Source organism: Monodon monoceros, unplaced genomic scaffold (genome assembly GCF_005190385.1).
Source record: "Monodon monoceros isolate NGI ecotype Baffin Bay Population unplaced genomic scaffold, NGI_Narwhal_1 Super_Scaffold_20, whole genome shotgun sequence".
Lineage (NCBI taxonomy): Eukaryota > Metazoa > Chordata > Mammalia > Artiodactyla > Monodontidae > Monodon > Monodon monoceros.
The window spans coordinates 2,508,945-2,531,042 of NW_021703777.1; the positions used below are offsets into that span (position 1 = coordinate 2,508,945).

Sequence of the window (22,098 nt, forward strand, 5' to 3'; positions counted from 1 at the left end):
CAGTTCCCCCAGGCCCACGAAATGCAGATACATATGTTTTAGTTATAAGGGAATGACAATAATTTGTCCTCCAGCTGAAAAAAAGAAAGCCACTGATTTTCACTCAGTACTGTGTCTCACTTGGCAACCAGTACATGTAACTGTTCATCTGTTTTTCCATCCACTTAATCTCAAAGTATTTCCAGGAGAAGAAAGAGATTTAAGTGCTTCATCCAAAAATATTTCTGCTGTTGCGATTAAAATTATTAAGCAAGTTTTCCAAATTGCTTCAAATTTTGACTGTAATATTTACCTGACTTCTTATGCATTGGAGTAACTTTTCAGTTACGGTGCTTTTTAAAAAATAATAATTTATAAATTTCTTAAATTATGAGTGATTTTTATATGAGAGTATTCAAATGAAAACAAACTGTAACTGCAAAAATTTTAATTCAAGTATCACTAAAAGCAAGATGCACTTATACCAACATTAAGTACTAACTTATACCATGCTGACAGAGCCAGTGCCTCATCCCTGCCATGCAGTCACCGTCGTCAACTGCCCCCTGCATCTCGAGGGCTCTGCTAAGTATTTTACTTCAGTTCTGAGTCTGTTGCTACCCATTCTCTTTTGAAATTATTAATTTCCCGGTACCAGTGCCTTACAAATTCCCACTGCAAAAATATACCCAGATATATTTAATACTTGAATTACTGTAGTCAGAAAGCCTTCAAAAAATTATTTAGAGTCTGGCGCTCAAGATGTCGAAGCGAGGACGTGGTGGGTCCTCTGGTGCGAAATTCCGGATTTCCTTGGGTCTTCCGGTTTGAGCCGTGATCAACTGTGCTGACAACACAGGAGCCAAAAATCTGTATATCATCTCTGTGACGGGGACCAAGGGATGACTGAATAGGCTTCCTGCTGCTGGTATGGGTGACATGGTGATGGCCACCGTCAAGAAAGGCAAACCAGACCTCAGAAAGAAGGTACATCCAGCAGTGGTAATTCGACAACGAAAGTCATAGCGGAGAAAAGATGGTGTGTTTCTTTATTTTGAAGATAACGCGGGGGTCATGGTAAACAATGAAGGCGAGATGAAAGGTTCTGCCCTCACAGGACCAGCTGCAAAGGAATGTGCCGACCTGTGGCCCAGGATTGCATCCAATAAAAGAAAAATATAAGAATAAAAATTACTTGCTCCATGTCACTCTTCTTGACACCACCTAACCCTCACCCCCTCTGTAAAATAAAACTACCCAGTGCAAAAAAAAAAAAAAACTTATTCAGAAATGCATCTACTCCTAAGCCACGTATTTTCCCTGTGAGGTAAGCTTAGCAACATTTGCACTAAATCCCATATTCTTAAACTTTTCTGTCTCATCTATTCACTCCTCATCTAAAAGAGCTTGCTATCACATTTAAGACTAAACAAACTTAATTTTAAAATAAGCAAAAAACAATGATTCAAATGAAGCCATTCAGTGTCCTCCTGCTGCTGTTCTCTTCCTTCCTGCTTTGATGCCTGGTGTGTGCGTGTTTGCAAATTCACACACACCCAAGACTAACATAAATGGAGAGATGAAAACGTGTTTGCTTACTCCGTTTAGGCCTCACATCCAGAAATCACTGAATCTTCCTTATTTGGAGCCAAACAACATAGAACCATCTAAACAGAGATTCTCAGTGAAGAGTAGCTTATCAGGATTGAGGGACACATAGAGTAAGGAATGTACGGCTTAACAGAGCAGCTCCAATATTGTAAGTTTATATTTTGAAAAGCCATTCTTTATTCCTTTCTTAATAACTACAGAAAAATAACAGAACTGGACCAAATTGTCTTGGTTGCTGTGTAGCCACAAAAGATATATACTCTTTCACACCATACACAAAAATAAACTCAAAACGGATTAAAGACATAAATGTTAGACTGGAAACCATAAAACTCCTAGAAGAAAATATAGGCAGAATACACTTTGACGTAAATTGTAGCAATATTTTTTTGGAACTGTCTCCTCAGGCAAAGGTAACAAAAGCAAAAGTAGACAAATGGGACCTAACTAAACTTAAAAGCTTTTGCACAGCAAAGGAAACCATTAACAAAATGAAAAGACAACCTACTGACTGGGAGAAAATATTCGCAAATGATATGACCAGTAAAGGGTTAATATCCAAAATATATAAACAGCTCATACAATTCAATATCAAAATAACAAAGAACCCGATTAATAAATGGACAGAAAACCTAAATAGACATTTTTCCAAAAAAGTCATACAGATGGTCAAAAAGCACATGAAGAGATGCTCAACATCACTTATCATCAGGGAAAGGCAAATCAAAACCGCAATGAGATATCACCTCACACCTGTCAGAATGGCCATCATCAAAAAGAACACAAATAACAAGCATTGGTGAGGATTTGGAGAAAAGAGAACCCTCCTCCACTGTTGGTGGGAATGTAAATTGGTACAGCAACCGTGGAAAACAGTATGAAGTTTTCTCAAAAAACTAAAAATAGAGCTACCTTATGACCCAGCAGTTCTACTCCTGGGTATCTATCTGAAGAAAATGAAAACACTAATTTGAGAAGATACATGCACCCCAATCTTCATAGCTGCATTATTTACAATGGTCAAGATACAGAAGCAACCTAAGTGTATCAACAGAGGAATGGATAAAGAAGAAGTGGTACATATATACAATGGAATACTACTCAGCCATAAAAAGAAAAATAATGCCATTTGCAGCAACATGGATGGAGCTAGAGATTATCATACTAAATGAAGTCAGACAGAGAAAGACAAATACCATGTGATATCACTTATATGTGGAATCTTAAAAAATGATACAAATGAATTTATTTACAAAACAGAAATAGAGAAAACAAACATGGTTAGGGGAAAGAAGTGGGGGAGGGATAAATTAGGAGTTTGGGATCAACATATATACCCTACTATATATAAAATAGGTAAACAACAAGGTCCTACTGTATAGCACAGGTAACTGTACTCAATCTTGTAATAAGCTATAATGGAAAAGAATCTGAGAAAGACTATATATTGTACCAATTACATATTCTATATTAAAACAAGTGGCCATGAATTCTACTCTCATGATTTGCATATTAACAACAAAATAGGATATTTTTTTCTATTTTAATATGAAAGTGCAAGAGTATATCATGCAAACTAAGAAGGCAAGAATCTGTTCGTGCTAAGACACAGAGTTGTCTTTCCAATGGCAAATTAATATCCTTGCAGAATTCTACACTCATTTTTCAAGCACCTCTCTTTGTTGCACTGATATCTGTGAATTGCAATAAACGATAAATGAAATTAAACTGCTTACTACCAGGTCAGAGAAAGCTCAGAACTATGGATATACATTAATGTAAAGCCAAGTCATAAAATGCATACAAGTTATTTTCGTCATTGAGGGCTTCTTTCCTCAAGAGTAAAGACAAGCTTCCTTCCTCTAGTCCAGGAAAGTTAAAATAATGTTTGTGGGAAGTCCCAACAATGTCTCCTTACCCTAAACTGGCTTTTTATTCCCCAGTCATCTCCCTTGGAGCTTTCAGTACACTGGCTGCCAGGGAAAGATCTGATAGCTTTGTGATGTTTTTATCCCCAGTTGATCTACACAGCCCAACAGAGAACACTAACCCCACCAACTCTGAAGGTATGTGTAGGTTATTCATGCCTGAGGCTCAGGGAGCGTGGCCTCCTGTACTGCCCCCTCCGCCAGGCCCCCACCAGTCTTTCAATTACTCATTCAACCATCCTTGCAAATAAATTGCCAACGTGAGATTTTTTTCATATCTGGAAAGAGGCTGTGTGTGTATAGAAAAGACACTTTTAAGTTCTTGATGTATGTTAGGAAAGCATTCTTTTTTTTTTTTGCAAAACAGAGAAAATCTGACCTACCATGGCCTAAACAAGGATGTGTTTGTTTTTCTCACATAAGGAGGATGCTGTTTAACCCGAAGATTTCAGGGCTGGCATTTCCCAGATCCCTGTGAGTTTTCTTGGCCTCACAAGCCTGCTTGTTTCCTCATAGCTGCAAGACCGCTGCTGCAGCTCCACACATTACATCATGTGAAAGGCAGGAAGAAGGTGGAAGGCATGGCAACTGCTCCATCCATTCTTGTGTCAGGACAGCTAACCCCTCAGGACTTCCTCAGCAGGCTGCACCCGTGTCTCATTGCCAGAGCTGTGCCTCTTAGCCACTGAGAAGCAAGGGAGTTGGGAAAGAAAGTATTGTATTCTGTACATAGGACCTGCAAATTAAACTGACAAGAGATAGATTAACAGGGAAAAAAGTTTACAAATTTTATTGATGTTATTATATTTAATTGTACATGCATGGAGTCTCTATAGAAAAGAAGTGAAAACTCAAAGAAGTGGTTAGAGTTGAGGGCTTATATACTATTTTAACAAAGATGATAAATTGTGGGAAAGTGACAAGAGAGGGAAGGGGGCGATTGGGCTTCTGTAGGTGGTAAGTTGTGGGCAGGTAAACCCATGGGAAAACCAGTGGAAGAGAGGCTTGTTTTAGTAGTTTGCTTGTGCAGACTCATCTCAGTGACAACTTTCCTTCTCTAGTGATAAGGGTTGTTCTCCTCCTGATTCAGGAGAGAGCAGGGGAATACCTTCACCTGCAGAAGGGATTTTTACATAGCTTCAAAGACCCCCTCTACAAAATGCTTATTAATCACAAAGGTTAACTTTACAATGGAGAAGTGTGGGAGGCATTACTATGATGAAGTGACCGAAGTGATCATCACCAGGAATGGGACAAAGCAGATCTTGCACTACCTGACAGGTTGACATGAGCATCTCTTCTGTGAATTTCTTGCCAAAGGTGCCTAACCTAAATCTAATTATGAGGAAATAAACCAAAATTCAGGAACACTCTAAAAAATAATTGAAGATAAGGAAAGACTGAGAAATGATTTCAGATCAAAGGAAACTAAAGGACTGTGACAACAAAATTCAAGGAATGACTGTGAACTAGATCCTCTCACTATGAAGGACAGTTTTTGGTCAATATGTGAAACTTGAATGTGTTCTGAGATTTAAATGGCAGTAAGGGATAAATGTTCATTTTCTAATTTTGATGGTTCTAGTGTGGAGAATGTCCTTCTAGTAGGAGAATGTCCTTTCTTATAGGAAATACACACCAAAGTTTTTAGAGGGATGGAGCATGGTCAGGAACTTACTCTCAAATTGTTCAGAGGGGAAAAACATTCTTAATAATATATTTGCAACTTCTCTTTAAGTTTGAGATCATCTCAAAATAAAAAAGTTATTTTTAAAATATCTCTAAGATTCCAAATTTATTTACTGAATCATAATATTTGAAAATGTAGGACTAATTTCATGACACTATCATTAAAGAACTATACCTGTTTCTGGGTCTTCCCTGGTGGTGCAGTAGTTAAGTATCCATCTGCCAATGCAGGGGACATGGGTTCAAGCCCTGGTCTGGGAAGATCCCACATGTCGTGGACCAAATAAGCCCGCGCGCCACAGCTACTGAGCCTGCGCTCTAGAGCCCGCGAGTCACAACTACTGAACCCATGCGCCACAACTACTGAAGCCCACGCACACTAGGGCCCACGAGCCACAACTACTAAGCCCGCATGCCTAGACCCCGTGCTCCGCAACAAGAGAAGCCACCACAAGGAGAAGCCTGCGCACCACAACGAAGAGTAGCCCCCTGCCTGCCACAACTAGAGAGAAAAGTCCGCACGCAGCATTAAAGACCCAAGGCAGCCAAAAAATTAATTAAATAAATAAATAAAAATGTTTTAAAAGAACTATACCTGCTTCTAAATATAAATTTTAAAGACAGGACATAAAAGTACAATATTCATAAAAGTAAGTTAGAGAAGAATTTTCAAAACAGCAGGATGAAAACACAGGCAGGTATGTTTAGTTAAAATGCCTTCAAACAGTCTCTGTGACTGAAGCCTGACAATTCATCAAAGAATTTTTCTGAAACCCTTGATTTTTAAAGTTGGTTCTTAAAAAAATGAATGAATACATAAGACAGTCTCAACACAGATCAATGTATCTATACGTACACTGCAGGTCTCTGAAATGTGTGATGTTCTACCAATGACATCCTGTGGTATACAAATCCTGTGTCTTGACTCTGTTCTAATCAATTTGTTGAGAAGAGATTGATAAATAATTTTTAAATAATTTCACAAGTGAGAACACTATGTGTAAAAAGCTCATTATTAAATAGGTTTGACTATTTCCTTTATCAAATGATGCTCTCTGAGACAAGTAAGGACAGTCAAAACCTGACAGAGATGGATTTCTCCCCTAGGAGAATGTCACCTGCCTTGTTATCAAAATGTTCCACTGTATCTTACAAAGGAAATAGTCACTTTTATTCTTTTCATGTTTTGATGATAGACCACGAATACATTTTTACACAATAAGCTTTACTGACTGTTCAAACTATTCTGTTTTTTTCTTTATAATTGATTATTACTATTCTATAAGGTCTCAATGATTTACAAACTTAGTAAAGTTAATAAGCAGAAGAATTATCTTGGATTCTATAATAATCTTTGAAATCCTACAAATCTGAGATTTTAAATGGCACAGTTAATTTATGTCCCTCCACACAAAAACCTGCACATAGATGTTAATAGGAGCTTTATTAAAAATTGTCAAAACTTGCACACAACCATGATGTCCTTTCCTTAGGTGAATGGATAAACTGTGGTACCTTCAGACAAAGGAATATTATTTAGTACTAAAAAGAAGTGAATTACTAAGCCATGAAATGACATGGAGGAACCTTAAATGCATATTACTTAGTAAAGGAAGCCAATGTGAAAGGGTCGGGAACTATTTTATTTGATGCTACAGCATGGTGTCTTGCGCAGGACCTTGCCCTCGGGAACTACACCCCACATGAGTGAGCGTGGGCTGTGCTTTCCTGTTTCCGCCCCTCCTCTTCCCCCAGTATCAGACCAGCCGTAATTCTAAGCCAATGGTAACAATGCAAGAAAGTCTTGATTTTTAAAATGACTGGATGAAATATTTTTGAAAGAGAAGAGGGGAATTGAGCTCAACTGTAAAGGATGGGCAGACATTTCATAGAAAAAGAGGGATGGTGAGGACATTCCAGGTGGGAAACATGAGAAAAAGCAAAGAGCGGAGAATCCTGGCATCTTCTGGGGACACGGAAAAGAACATCCTTTAGGGGTGGAGGTTCTTGGAAAATAGTTGGCGTCAGGCTGGTGCGCAGGGTGAGGCTGCATACGAACGGTGGTGCCTGCCAGGCTGACAAGAAGGAAGGTCTGTGCAACGTGGGGAAACCGCTCTTTGCAGTGCCTTGGGTAAACCTCTCTCCCCTCCCTCCTCGCAGTTGCTCCCGGGAGCGGGCAGGATGTCTCATGCGCCCTGGGCTACTTCCCCTGCGGCAACACCACCAAATGCTTGCCTCAACTGCTCCACTGTAATGGCGTGGACGACTGTGGAAACCAGGAGGACGAGGACAACTGTGGTGAGCGTGCCCCGAGTCACAGCTGGACGGGGGTCGGGTCACAGTAGCACCAGGGGACAGAGGACCAGGGTCAAGTTGCTGAGACCTCTCGGTACAGAGAGAAATGAGAAAACGAAGTTGAAATACAAAATATATGGCACTTAAGGAAATCTTACATTTATTTTACTAGCTTAACATATCCATTCTTATAAAGAAGATGCGGTTTTATACATATATATGTTTGTGCGTGTGTATACATAATATATACACAGTGGAATACTACTCAGCTCTAAGAAACAATGAAATGATGCCATTTGCGGCAACATGGATGGACCTAGAGATGATCGTGCTAAGTGAAGTAAGTCAGACAAAGACAAATATCATATGATATCACCTGTATGTCGATTCTAAAATATGACACAGGGTTTCCCTGGTGGCGCAGTGGTTGAGAGTCCGCCTGCCGATGCAGGGGACAGGGGTTCGTGCCCCGGTCCGGGAAGATCCCACATGCCGCGGAGCGGCTGGGCCCGTGGGCCATGGCCGCTGAGTCTGCGCGTCCGGAGCCTGTGCTCCGCAACGGGAGAGGCCACAACAGTGAGAGGCCCGCGTACCGCAAAAAAATAAAAAATAAAAAATAAAATACGACACAAATGACCTATTTACAAAACAGAAAAAGAATCACAGGCATAGAAAACAAACTTATGGTTACCGAAGGGAAAAGGGTTGTAGGAGGGATAAATTAGGAGTTTGAGATTAACACGTACACACCACTATATAGATAAACAACAAGGACCTAGGTATAGCACAGGGAATATATTCTTTTTTTTAATTAATTTTTATTGGAGTATAGTTGCTTTACAATGTTGTGTTAGTTTCTGCTGTACAGCAAGGTGAATCAGGTGTACATATACATATATTCACTCTTTTTTAGATTCTTTTCCCATATAGGCCATTACAGTGTATTGAGTAGAGTTCAGCACAGGGAATATATTCTTTATCTTGTAATAAACTATAATGGAAAAGAACCTGTAAAAATATATATATATATTTACTTACTATGACATATATATGTACAACTGAATCACGTTGCTGTACACTGGAAATTAACACAACATTGTAAATCAACTATACTTCCAATTTTTTTAAAAAAATCCATTCTTTCCTATGCATTAGCTCAGATTCTGTGGGGCAGCAATCCCAGCTGGGCTCAGCTGAGATGAGCTACACGGTCTTCTTGCCTCTGCTGTGCTTTCTCGATGCCTCTGCGGGCCTCTGTGGGTTGGCTCTGTCCCTGTGCCTGCAACCTGGGCTGAGACAGCTGGGGACACTGGCCCTTCTGCCACATCCCTCCCAAAGCACGTCACAAGGCCAGCCCTGTTCCAGCAGGGGAAGTGGAGCCCTCCTCCTGCAGAGAGCAGCTCAAAGTTAAGTGCAAGGACCTCAGACAGAGGGAGGGCAGGCTGCAGCCACGCTTGACACAGTGGGTATTACATTTGCTTTTCCCACAGACGTTAATATTAACTCACAGTGACTCAAAGAGTCCCACCTGCATGACCTTAGGAAGGTCTGTCTTTTAATTTAAATATTTCCAGGAGCAACCATGATTTGTCTGTTTGTTTATCTTATTAAAACAACAGCTGATATTTGAAGAAGTGATTTTTTTCTACACTCTTGATTTTGTAGTTATGTGTGTATGTAGGGGTGTGTGTGTGTATGTGTCCTCTTGATTCAGGGACAGTTATTCAGGAGGTGGGTAAGCTTTCCCCCATCTCCTGAAAATGTAACTGTAGTTTATTTGGGGGGGGAGATAAATTATGCAGATTTCTATATTTGGTCCTGAAGGATGTTCATTACTCTGAATCCTGGTAAATTTTAATAGAGAGAATATAACACTAGGAAAGACATTCAGGTCTATTTCTTCAAACTTAGAATTGAATTCTGATGACAAGCGTGGGCCTAACTCTTGTGGAAACAGTACTTAATGGGAAGCAAAATCAGGTTGGAGATGCATCCTCCGTAACTGTTTCTTCTTTCCCTCCCCTTCCTGCAGTGTTTTCCACTCTCTGCAGGTCTGTGAACAGCCTCTCCCTCTCTGTCCCGTCAGTCATTTCCATGTGTCTCCCCTTCTATTCCTCCTCTCTAGCTGCCCACCCGCATTCCTTCCTTTACTCTCTCAACTCCCCTTCTTATTTTCATCCTTCTCTTGTCCTCCATTCTTTTTCAAATCAAATCCACCTCAGAATTCATAAATTAGATTTTAATGATTATTTAGCTCACTCCATTAAGTTTATAAGCTGCTCATTGTACAGATTTTAACACCTTTACTTCCAAAGAAAAAATCCAAGGAGTTGCTTTTAATTTCCAAGTAGCTGTAAAAACATTCCTGCCACGCCTACCCCGCCCAGAAGGGTGGTTTTTATCTTATGGTCAGTGGACTCTGAGAATCAAGAAAATCTTCAGGCACGGTGCGGGGTCTGTAAATCCCCTGAAAACTATGAAATGTTGTGCATTTGTGTACATGTGCATTTTCAACAAGAAAAGTGTTCGTAACTTAACAGCTCTGCAAAACGTTTAGAGTTTTTAAAAGGCAAAAAGCTTCCTTATTCCTGCCATTGGCTAAAACAGAAATCTAGAAAAACAATTTCATCCCAAGCTGGAATCAGTTTCTCCCAACTAGCACTCTAAATCTGTCCATATAAAATCAGTAGTTGTGAGCAGTTTACGACAGTAATCGCAACAGCAACAACTTTCCCTTACCTTCTTTGATTTCTTTTTCTTTTTTTTTTTGACAAGGAACTAATATTTATTAAGCACTTAATGTATACTAAATACCAACATTATACTTTAAATTTTTTAAATTTTATTATGGTAAGGACACTTAACATGAGATCTAGCCTTTTAAATTTTGAAGCAATTTTTAAGTCGGCCTTACTGTTTTTGTTTTTTTTTAACATCTGTATTGGAGTACAATTGCTTTACAATGGTGTGTTAGTTTCTGCTATATAACAAAGTGAATCAGCTATACATACGCATATATCCCCATATCCTCTCCCTCTTGTGTCTCCCTCCCACCCTCCCTATCCCACCCCTGTAGGTGGGCACAAAGCACCGAGCTGATCTCCCTGTGATTTCTTTTTAAAATAGAAACAAAGTTGTAGCAAGATTCCTCAACCAGGCATCAGAAGTCTCAGGCTCAGATCCTGGAAGTGCCTCTTTCTGTCTGTTGTTACTTCAGCAAATCATTTCTTTGTGCTAAGTCCCGTTCCTTACTGTGAAATTGGAGTAATAAATTTATTGTGAAGATTAAGTGAGTTACAGGGGTAGAAATGCTTGTCATGTAACGGGCACGCAGTAAATCTGGGCAGACCAGATTACTGACTACCATACTTGGCAGTTACTCTGGAATTCACCTCTTTGAAATTCTATCCGAGGAACTTTTACATTTGATTGGACTCCAAACCAGGGAAGTCCTGGTTTGTAGGTGTGAAGGGGAAGTATGAAGCAAGTTGAGACAAGGTGGCGTAAGCAATCTGTCCCCAAGATCTTGCTAATATATCATCTTAGGGATCTCGGACATGAGCAGGGAACGGTGTGTACTACTAACTTTTATGAAAAAGAAATATTCAGAGCATGGATCAAATAACTTAAGTTCTAGCTACATGTGCGTATAAATACCTTAAATATTAGCATGTGAAAATGAACAGCATTTGTTTAATCAACTATTACTAATTATTAAAAATACAGGGGACATTTGGAAAGCAATTAATATTTTAAAAACGAAAAAGAGTACGCTCTTTTAAAATCTTTGTTATTCACCATTGTTGACATTTAAAAATCCCCACGTCCAATTTTGGAAATATGGGGAAAATCATAATCCACTCTTATGAAGACATGTCTTTGTAATTGTAACAAATATTATGTTAAACTGTTCCTGGTCTTCTTATGCCAGGATCACATAACTCTCCTGAAATTCACCTAGACCAGCAGATCCCCAAATGTAGTTCAGGACCAAACCCATCAGCGGCATCTAGGAAATTGTTAGAAATGAGGTTCTCAGGCTCCATCCCAGCCCTATGGACTCAGAAACTCTGCCACTGGCCCTGCAGTTTCTATAAGCTCTTTGTGTCATTCAGATGCACAGTAGACTTTGAGAACCACTGACCTAAACCCAAGTGCGCAGGAAGTAAGGGATGCACGCGAAACAGTAGCCACAGCAGAACTAAACCTAAATCAAGACTTCAGTATGGCATGCAAGCATTCTAGCTTGCTACCAAACTCCATGATTACAATTATTATCAATTTTTTTGTTTCTATAAGAAAAATTGACACTCTACTAGTGGCAGTCATCTGGAAATTCCAAAAAATTGAACTACGCTCAAAACCTCAAAGATGGCCAGTTGAGATGCGCTGCTATTCATGCATGAAAGGGTTGGAACTTCCCAAGAGGAATGTCAGAATTTCACACCATTTTTACAGTCCAGGTCATAAAAATTATGAGATGTAGTTATTCCTTCCTGCTTCTCATTACTTTAATTTCCTTCACTACCTGTGGTTTTTTCCTTCATTTTATAGTATCTGGATAATTTATGCTCCCCCAGCTGTTCATTTTTAAGACATCCATATTTAAATTTGGTCTAAAATGACCAAGTCAGAAAGTTGGTCCTTTTCAGAATATGTCAACCTCATGCATATGTGAATAAGCAGCATTAAATATATTTGCAATCACATAAAATACAATATCTTAGATATAAAAGGAAAACCCACAGCTAAAAATCACTTTCAGAGTGATCATTTACAGCTTAGTATATTGTCAAATAAAAAATCTTTTTCTAATGGAAGGGGGGACTTTTTTCTTGGTTAGACCTTTTAAAAGATACATCCTAAATAAAGTAGCTCCAAAAAGCTCTCCCTTATTCCCTTAAGCTACTTAACTTTGACACCAATAGTAATTATTAAAGTGGAGAAAAAAGTCAAACGGAAATAGTGGTAATAAAATTTAAGGAAGTCACTTAAAAAAAAATGAAACACCATCAAATAAGTTAAACTGCCTCCCCATGGATTGAACTATAATATAAACGAATTATATTTAGAAAGAACTGTTACTTTTGTATTATCACAGACATCTTAAACAAGTAGTCTAATTTGACTATAATTTTCCAGTTCTCTTTGAAAACCCATAGAAAACAAAAGAATATAAAATATTTTTAAAAAGTAAAATATCTCAGTACAAAAAGCATAAGGTATCAAATCACTGAACATTTTTTATGGACACAATGCAAGGAAAAGTTTAAATCAAGTTTCTGATATAAAATGATTAAAGTTTTCAGTTGCATTCACAAGGATCCCTTCTTTCTAAAATATCTGGGCAATACAGAATTTATATATATATGTCTACTAGGCAGTTACTCTGGAGTTCACATCTCTTTCATTCTATCCCAGGAATTGTTTACATTTGACTGAACTCCAAACCAGGGAAGTCCTGGTCAAAATTGATTGCACCGTTTTAATAACTTTGATCTTTACTGATAAACTCCAATATGGAAATGTACAAATTTTTCCCGAATTATGCCATTTGATATAATTCCCATATGTTTCTGCCATATATTACTAACCCATTTATTCATCTCCATGCAGAACTATCACAGACGCAATCAGAAAAGAGGCCAAAAAAGAAATCTTTGATTATAGTAGTGTTTAGTGTGACAATGACGAACCAAAAAAGGAGGGACCATTCAGTGTTTCAGCTAAAACTCTTAGATACTTGGGAGAATATGTCTGGGTAAATACCAAGGGAACCTGATTACAAAAAGGTGTGAGACTCTCATTCAGGAATTTGTCGATTTCAAACTGAGTGCCAACTTGGTAGTAAAAGTGAAACATTAAAATAGCATCAGAGGGGTGGGACTCCGTCCCTGCGTCTGACACCCTCACATCTTACTTCTCTCGGCCTTCATTCTCTACTCTTGGAAAACGGAGATCAGCAACATTATACTGAATGTGCTTTGCGATCTCATGATGGTCTATAGTATGCGTTAAATAGAATTTTGGCCGGGAAAGTGGAACCTTATAACCTGAAGCACTTTAAAAATAGCAAAGGATTGAAGACCTTCAAGATGGCAGAAGAGTAAGACGCGGAGATCACCTTCCTCCCCACAGATACACCAGAAAGACATCTACCCGTGGAACAACCCCCACAGAACACCTACTGAACGCTGGCAGAGGACCTCAGACCTCCCAAAAGGCAAGAAACTCCCCACATACCTGGGTACGGCAAAAGAATAAAGAGTAAACAGAGACAAAAGGATAGGGACGGGACCTGCATCTCTGGGAGGGAGCTGTTAAGAAGGAAAGGTCTCCACACACTAGGAAGCCCCTTCGCGGGTGGAGACTCCGGGTGGCGGAGGCGGGGAGCTTCGGAACCACGGAGGAGAGCGCAGCCACAGGGGTGCGGAGGGCAAAGAGGAGAGATTCCCGCACAGAGGATGGGGCCGACCAGCACTCACCAGCCCGAGAGGCTTGTCTGCTCCCCCGCCGGGGCGGGCGGGGCTGGGAGCTGAGGCTCAGGCTTCGGTCGGAGCGCAGGGAGAGGACTGGGGTTGGCAGCGTGAACACGGCCTGAAGGGGCTAGTGCGCCACAGCTAGCCGGGAGGGAGTCCGGGAAAGAGTCTGGAGCTGCTGAAGAGGCAACAGACGTTTTCTTACCTCTTTGTTTCCTGGTGCGCGAGGAGAGGGGATTCAGAGCGCTGCTTAAAGGAGCTCCAGACACGGGAGCGAGTCGCAGCCACAGCGCGCCTCACGCTGGTGCAACGTCACGCCGGCGCAACGTCACGCCCCCTCTGCCGCCGCAGGCCCGCCCCGCCCTCCGTGCCCCTCCCTCCCCCCCGGCCTGAGTGAGCCAGAGCCCCCGAATCAGCGGCTCCTTTAACCCCGTCCTGTCTGAGCGAAGAACAGACGCCCTCAGGCGACCTACACGCAGAGGCGGGGCCAAATCCAAAGCTGAGCCCCGGGAGCTGTGCGAACAAAGAAGAGAAAGGGAAATCGCTCCCAGCAGCCTCAGGAGCAGCGGATTAAAGCTCCACCATCAACTTGATGTACCTGCATCTGTGGAATACCTGAATAGACAACCAATCATCCCAAATTGAAGAGGGGGACTTTGGGAGCAGCTATATATTTTTTTCCTTTTTCTCTTTTTGTGTGGGTGTATGTGTATGCTTCTGTGTGTCATTTGTCTGTAAAGCATTGATTTTACAATTTGTCCTAGGGTTCTGTCTTTCCGTTGTTTTTTTTTTAGTATAGTTTTAGGAATTGTTATCATTGGTGGATATGTTTTTGGGTTTGGATGCTCTCTTCTTTCTTTTTTAAATTACTTTTTAATTTTTTAATAGTTATTTTTTATTTTAATAACTTTATTTTATGTTATTTTATTCTTTCTTTCTTTCTTTTTTCCTCCCTTTTCTTCTGAGCCGAGTGGCCGAAAGGGTCTTGGTCCTCCGGCCAGTTGTCAGGCCTGTGCCTCTGAGGTGGGAGAGCCGAGTTCAGGACACTGGCCCACAAGAGACCTCCTGGCTCCACGTAATATCAAACGGCAAAAGCTCTCCCAGAGATCTCCCTCTCAACGCTAAGACCCAGCTCCATTCAACGACCAGCAAGCTACAGTGCAGGACACCCTATGCCAAACAACTAGCAAGACAAGAACACAACCCCACCCATTAGCAGACAGGCTGCCTAAAATCATAAAAAGGTCACAGACACCCCAAAACACACCACCAGACGTGGACCTGCCCAACCAGAAAAACAAGATCCATGCTCATCTACCAGAACAAAGGGACTAGTCCCATCCACTAGGAAGCCTACACAACCCACTGAACCAACCTTAGCCACTGGGGGCAGACACCAAAAACAACAGCAACTACTAACCTGCAGCCTGCAAAAAGGAGACCCCAAACACAGTAAGTTAAGCAAAATGAGAAGACAGAGAAACACACAGCAGATGAAGGACCAAGGCAAAAACCCACCAGACCAAACAAATGAAGAGGAAATAGGCAGTCTACCTGAAATAGAATTCAGAGTCCTGATAGTAAAGATGATCAAAAATCTTGGAAATAGAATGGAGAAAATACAAGAAATGTTTAACAAGGAGAACTAAACAGCAAACAAACAATGATGTATAACACAATAAATGAAATTAAAAATTCTCTAGAAAAAATCAGTAGCAGAATAACTGAGGCAGAGGATAAGTGACCTGGAAGATAAAATAGTGGAAATAACTACTGCAGAGCAGAATAAGGATAAAAGAATGAAGAGAATTGAGAACAGTCTCAGAGACTTCTGGGACAACATTAAACCCACCAACATTCGAATTATAGGGGTCCCAGATGAAGAAGAGAAAAAGAAAATCACCAAGAAAATATTTGAAGAGATTATAGTTGAAAAAAAAGGAGATAGTTAATCAAGTGCAGGAAGTGTAGAGAGTCCCATATAGGATAAATCCACAGAGAAACACACCAAGACACATATCAATCAAACTACCAAAAATTAAATACAAAGAACAAATATTAAAAGCAGCAAGGGAAAAACAGCAAATAACATGCAAGGGAATCCCCATAAGGTTAACAGCTGATCTTTCAGCAGAAACTCTGCAAGCCAGAAGAGAGTGGCAGGACATATTTAAAGTGATGAAAGGGAAAAACCTACAACTAAGATTACTCTACCCAGCAAGGATCTCATTCAGATTCAATAGAGATATTAAAATCTTTACAGGCAAGCAAAAGCTAAGAGAATTCAGCACCACCAAATCAGCTTTACAACAGATGCTAAAGGAACCTCTCTAGGCAGGAAAGAAAAGAAAAGGAAAAGACCTACAAAAACCAACCCAAAAAATTAAGAAAATGGTAATAGGAACACACATATCGATAACTACCTTAAATGTAAATGGATTAAATGCTCCAACCAAAAGACATAGACTGGCTGAATGGATAAAAAAAACAAGACCCGTACATATGCTGTCTACAAGAGGCCCACTTCAGACGTAGGGACACATACAGACTGAAAGTGAGGGGATGGAAAAAGATATTCCATGCAAATGGAAATCAATAGAAAGCTGGAGTAGCAATTCTCATATCAGAAAAAATTGACCTTAAAATAAAGACTACTACAAGAGACAAAGAGGGACACTACATAATGATCAAGGGATCCATCCAAGAAGAAGATATAACAATTGTAAATATTTAGGCACCCAACATAGGAGCACCTCAATACATAAGGCAAATGCTAACAGCCATAAAAGGGGAAATCGACAGTAACACAATCATAGTAGAGGACTTTAACACCTCACTTTCAACAATGGACAGATCATCCAAAATGAAAATAAATAAGGAAACACCAGCTTTAAATGATACATTAAACAAGATGGACTTAATTGATATTTATAGGACATTCCATCCAAAAATAACAGAATACATTTTCTTCTCAAGTGCTCATGGAACATTCTGCAGGATAGATCATATCTTGGGTCACAAATGAAGCCTTGGTAAATTTAAGAAAATTGAAATCGTATCAAGTATCATTTCTGACCACAACGTTATGAGACCAGATATCAATTACAGGAAAAAAATCTGTAAAAATACAAATTCATGGAAGCTAAACAATACACTCTTTAATGACCAAGAGATCACTGAAGAAATCAAAGAGGAAGTCAAAAAGTACCTAGAAACAAATGACAATGAAAACACGGTACCGAAAACCTATGGGATGCAGCAAAAGCAGTTCCAAGAGGGAAGTTTATAGCAATACAATCCTATCTCAGGAACCAGGAAACATCTCAAATAAACAACCTAACCTTAAACCTAAAGCAATTAGAGAAAGAATAACAAAAAAAAAACCCAAAGGAAGCAAAAGGAAAGAAATCATAAAGATCAGATGACAAATAAATGAAAAATAAATGAAGAAAACAATAGCGGAGATCAATAAAACTAAAAGCTGATTCTTTGAGAAAATAAACAAAATTGATAAACCATTAGCCAGACTTCTCAAAAAAAAAAAAAGGGAGAAGACTCAAATCAATAGAATTAGAAATGAAAAATGAGAAGTAACAACTGATACTACATTACTACAAGCAAGTGTATGCAATAAAATAGACAACCTGGAAGAAATGGACAAATTCTTAGAAATGCACAACCTTCCAAGACCGAACCAGGAAGAAATAGAAAATATGAACAGACCAATCACAAGCACTGAAATTGAGTCTGTGATTAAAAATCTTCCAACAAACAAAAGCCCAGGACCAGATGCCTTCAGAGGCGAATTCTGTCAAACATTTAGAGAAGAGCTAGCAGCTATCCTTCTCAAACTCTTCCAAAATATAGCAGAGGGAGGAACACTCCCAAACTCATTCTACGAGGCCACCATCACCTTGACACCAAAACCAGATGAAGATGTCACAAAGAAAGAAAACTACAGGCCAATATCACTTATGAACATAGATGTAAAAATCCTGAACAAAATACTAGCAAACAGAATGCACCAGCACATGAAAAGGATCATACACCATGATCAAGTGGGGTTTATCCTAGGAATGCAAGGATTCTTTGGTATACGCAAATCAATCAATGTGATACACCATATTAACAATTTGAAGGAGAAAAACCATATGATCATCTCAGTAGTTGCAGAAAAAGCTTTCGACAAAATTCAGCATCCATTTATGATAAAAGCCCTCCAAAAAGTAGGCATAGAGGGAACTTACCTCAACATAACACAGGCCATATATTACAAACCCACAGCCAACATCATTCTCAATGGTGAAAAACTGAAAACATTTCCACTAAGATCAGGAGCAAGACAAGGTTGCGCACTCTTACCACTATTATTCAACATAGTTTTGGAAGTTTTAGCCACAACAATCAGAGACAAAAAAGAAATAAAAGGAATCCAAACTGGAAAAGAAGAACTAAAGCTGCCACTGTTTGCAGATGACATGATACTATACATAGAGAATCCTAAAGACGCTACCAGAAAACTACTAGAGCTAATCCATGAATTTGGTAAAGTAGCAGGATACAAAATTAATGCACAGAAATCTCTTGCATTCCTACACACTAATGATGGAAAATCTGAAAGAGAAATTAAGGAAACACTCCCATTTACCATTGCAACAAAAAGAATAAAATACCTAGGAATAAACCTACCTAAGGAGACAAAAGACTTGTATGCAGAAAACTATAAGACACTGATGAAAGAAATTAAAGATGATACAAACAGATGGAGAGATATACCATGTTCTTGGATTGGAAGAATTAACATTGTGAAAATGACTATACTATCCAAAGCAATCTACAGATTCAATGCAATCCCTATCAAACTACCAATGGCATTATTCACAGAACTAGAACAAAAAATTTCACAATTTGTATGGAAACACAAAAGACCCCGAATAGCCAAAGCAATCTTGAGAAAGAAAAACGCAGCTGGAGGAATCAGGCTCCCTGACTTCAGACTATACTACAAAGCTACAGTCATCAAGACAGTATGGTACTGGCACAAAAACAGAAATATAGATCAGTGGAACAGGATAGAAAGCCCAGAGATAAACCCACACACATATGGTCACGTTATCTTTGATAAAGGAGGCAAGAGTATACAATGGAGGAAAGACAGGCTCTTCAATAAGTGGTGCTGGGAAACCTGGACGGCCACATGTAAAATAATGATATTAGAATGCTCCCTAACACCGTACACAAAAATAAACTCAAAATGGATTAGAGACCTAAATTTAAGGGCAGACACTATAAAACTCTTAGAGGAAAACATAGGCAGAACACTCTATGACATAAATCACAGCAAGATCCTTTTTGACCCACCTCCTAGAGAAATGGAAATAAAAACAAAAATAAACAAATAGGACCTAATGAAACTTAAAAGCTTTTGCACAGCAAAGGAAACCATAAACAAGATGAAAAGACAACCCTCAGAATGGGAGAAAATATTTGCCAACGAATCAATGGACAAAGGATTAATCTCCAAAATTTACAAGCAGCTCATGCAGCTCAATATCCAAAAGACAAACAACCCAATCCAAAATGGGCAGAAGACCTAAATAGACATTTCTCCAAAGAAGATATACAGATTGCCAACAAACACACAAAAGGATGCTCAGCATCACTACTCATTAGAGAAATGCAAATCAGAACTACAATGAGGTATCACCTCACTCCAGTTAGAACGGCCATCATCAAAAATCTACAAACAATAAATGCTGGAGAGGGTGTGGAGAAAAGAGAACCCTCTTTCACTCTTGGTGGGAATGTAAATTGATACAGCCACTATGGAGAACAGAAGGGAGGTTCCTTAAAAAACTAAAAATAGAACTGCCATACAACACAGCAATCCCACTACTGGGCATATACCCTGAGAAAACCATAATTCAAAAAGAGCCATGTCCACAATGTTCACTGAAGAACTATTTACAATAGCCAGGACATGGAAGCAACCTAAGTGTCCATCGATGAATGGATAAAGAAGATGTGGCACATCTATACAATGGAATATTACTCAGCCTTAAAAAGAAATGAAATTGAGTTATTTGTAGTGAGGTGGATGGACCTAGAGTCTGTCATGCAGAGTGAAGTAAGTCAGAAAGAGAAAAACAAGTGCCGTATGCTAACATATATATATGGAATCTAAAAAAAAAAAAAAAGGGTTCTGAAGAACCTAGGGGCAGGACAGGAATAAAGACGCAGACGTAGAGAATGGACTTGAGGACACAGGGAGGGGGAAGGGTAAGCTGGGACGAAGTGAGATAGTGGCATTGACATATATACACTCCCAAATGTAAAATAGATAGCTAGTGGGAAGCAGCCGCATAGCACAGGGAAATCAGCTCGGTGCTTTGTGACCACCTAGAGAGGTGGGGTTTGTAGGGTGGGAGGGAGATGCAGGAGGGAGGAGATATGGTGATATATGTATATGTATTTAAAAAATAAAATAAAGTACCATCAAATTCTCAAATGCTATGAAATTTATTGATTACATCCAGGCTTTTATTTTAAAGGAACTCTTTGAGTTTCCAGATTAGAATTTGCTAGCACTCCTTCTGTATTATAAACAAATGGCCGTGCAGAAAAAGGCTCCCCATCACAGTCATGCTAACCTATCCTCATCCCAGTTGCAGGCACGTTGAATCACTCCACCATGAAGACCCAAGTTCAGATGCTCGCCTCGGCAGCCTCTGAACATCACCCTGCTCTGCACTTTAACAGCCTTGTCTACAGGAAAAGGATGAAGACATTGGTTCCTCTGTTTCCATATTTGTATTCCTTTGATCCACAGGGAAAACGGAAGCTTCCTCTAATACATTTTGGGTGATGCAGTAAGTCAGAATCTGCTAAAAATGTATGTCCACCCAGAACCTCAGAATGTGACCTTATGTGGAAATAGGGTCTTTGCAAATTTAATGAAGGTGAGGAGTTTCTGATTTCCCCCTGGTTCAGCCCAGGCAGACCTTTCCCCTCTCCCTTTCTGGTCCAAGTCTCTTGTCTGGTCTGGGAACAGCAGAGCCCAGCTCTTCTTTATTTGTTTTTCCTCATCTATTGTCAGTGCTCAAACCTGGGCCTTTGATAATCAAATACTAAGAATTTGATTCTTTTGTTATCTGCAGACATCTGTGTCATCCCTTTTCCAAGGCAATGAAAGTGGAAAATTCTAGCCTCTTGCTATAGGAAAAGGGCAGAGTGCAAGGAATTCAAGGGAAAGGAAACTTTATTAATAACCCCGATTATTTGCCTGTCACTAATCTATGAGAATTAGACAAACAGTATTTATTTATGGGTATGATGGTGATGATACATACCTTTTAATAGGATTATAAGAATGTTTGAAGTGTATTCAAAGACCCTTTTAATTTTTAATTGGGCCTGCATTTAAAATTCCGGAACGCTAAATATCCCTTCATTTCCTTTTACACAGCTGTCAGGATGATGGCAATGCCAGGCAGTTTGATGTAGAACTTCCCTGTTCTCATTTTAGAATATTCCATTAAAGTTGGTAGTTTGTCTTTTTTAAGGTCAAAAAGACAGGAGGGAAAGTGACACAAGTCATAAATATGTGTATTGATACACAACTATGCATTGTACGTTCAAAAATGACTGGTTTCCTATTTATTATTCTCAAAATAGAGTTGGAAAAATGCATGTAGCTGAACCCCTGGCTTTTCTATAAATACAAACCTCGTTTTAACTTCAAATATGTTTATCCAACAATGCTTCAAAGATGTTTGAGTTAACTCCACAAAGACTTTCAGCTCAGAACGCTTCCTATGAGATAGGACACAAAAGACAGTTTCTGTAGTGGCTTCAATTTCTTTTAAAAAATCCCCAGGATAATGTCACAGCCTTAATTCCTTCAGAGTTGCCTCTAAAGGTACTCAGAAATAGAGTCACAGATGTAGAAAACAAACTTATGGTTACCAAGTGGGAAAGGCAGGGAGGGATAAATTGGGAGATTGGGATTGACATATACACACTACTATATATAAAATAGATAAATCAACAAGGACCTACTGTATAGCACAGGGAACTCTACTCAATACTCTGTAATGACCTATATGGAAAAGAATCTT

The 22,098-nt window shown here is 39.4% G+C and overlaps 1 protein-coding gene and 1 pseudogene across 5 annotated transcripts in view; both read left to right on the forward strand.

Annotated features, from left to right (window-relative positions):
* Positions 1-22,098, forward strand: part of RXFP1 (relaxin family peptide receptor 1) — a 97,415-nt gene that overhangs the window by 24,661 nt on the left and 50,656 nt on the right. For 3 of the 5 annotated variants that reach the window (XM_029235206.1, XM_029235209.1, XM_029235207.1), the window contains exon 2: positions 7,368-7,505. The exons of 1 other annotated variant lie outside the window; for it this stretch is intronic. In XM_029235206.1, the coding sequence (XP_029091039.1) occupies positions 7,368-7,505 (138 nt within the window). Of the gene's footprint in view, positions 1-7,367; positions 7,506-22,098 lie in introns of those variants that run through there. One more of the 5 variants, XM_029235211.1, reaches the window with a different exon arrangement.
* On the forward strand, positions 742-1,161 carry LOC114902587 (annotated as a pseudogene).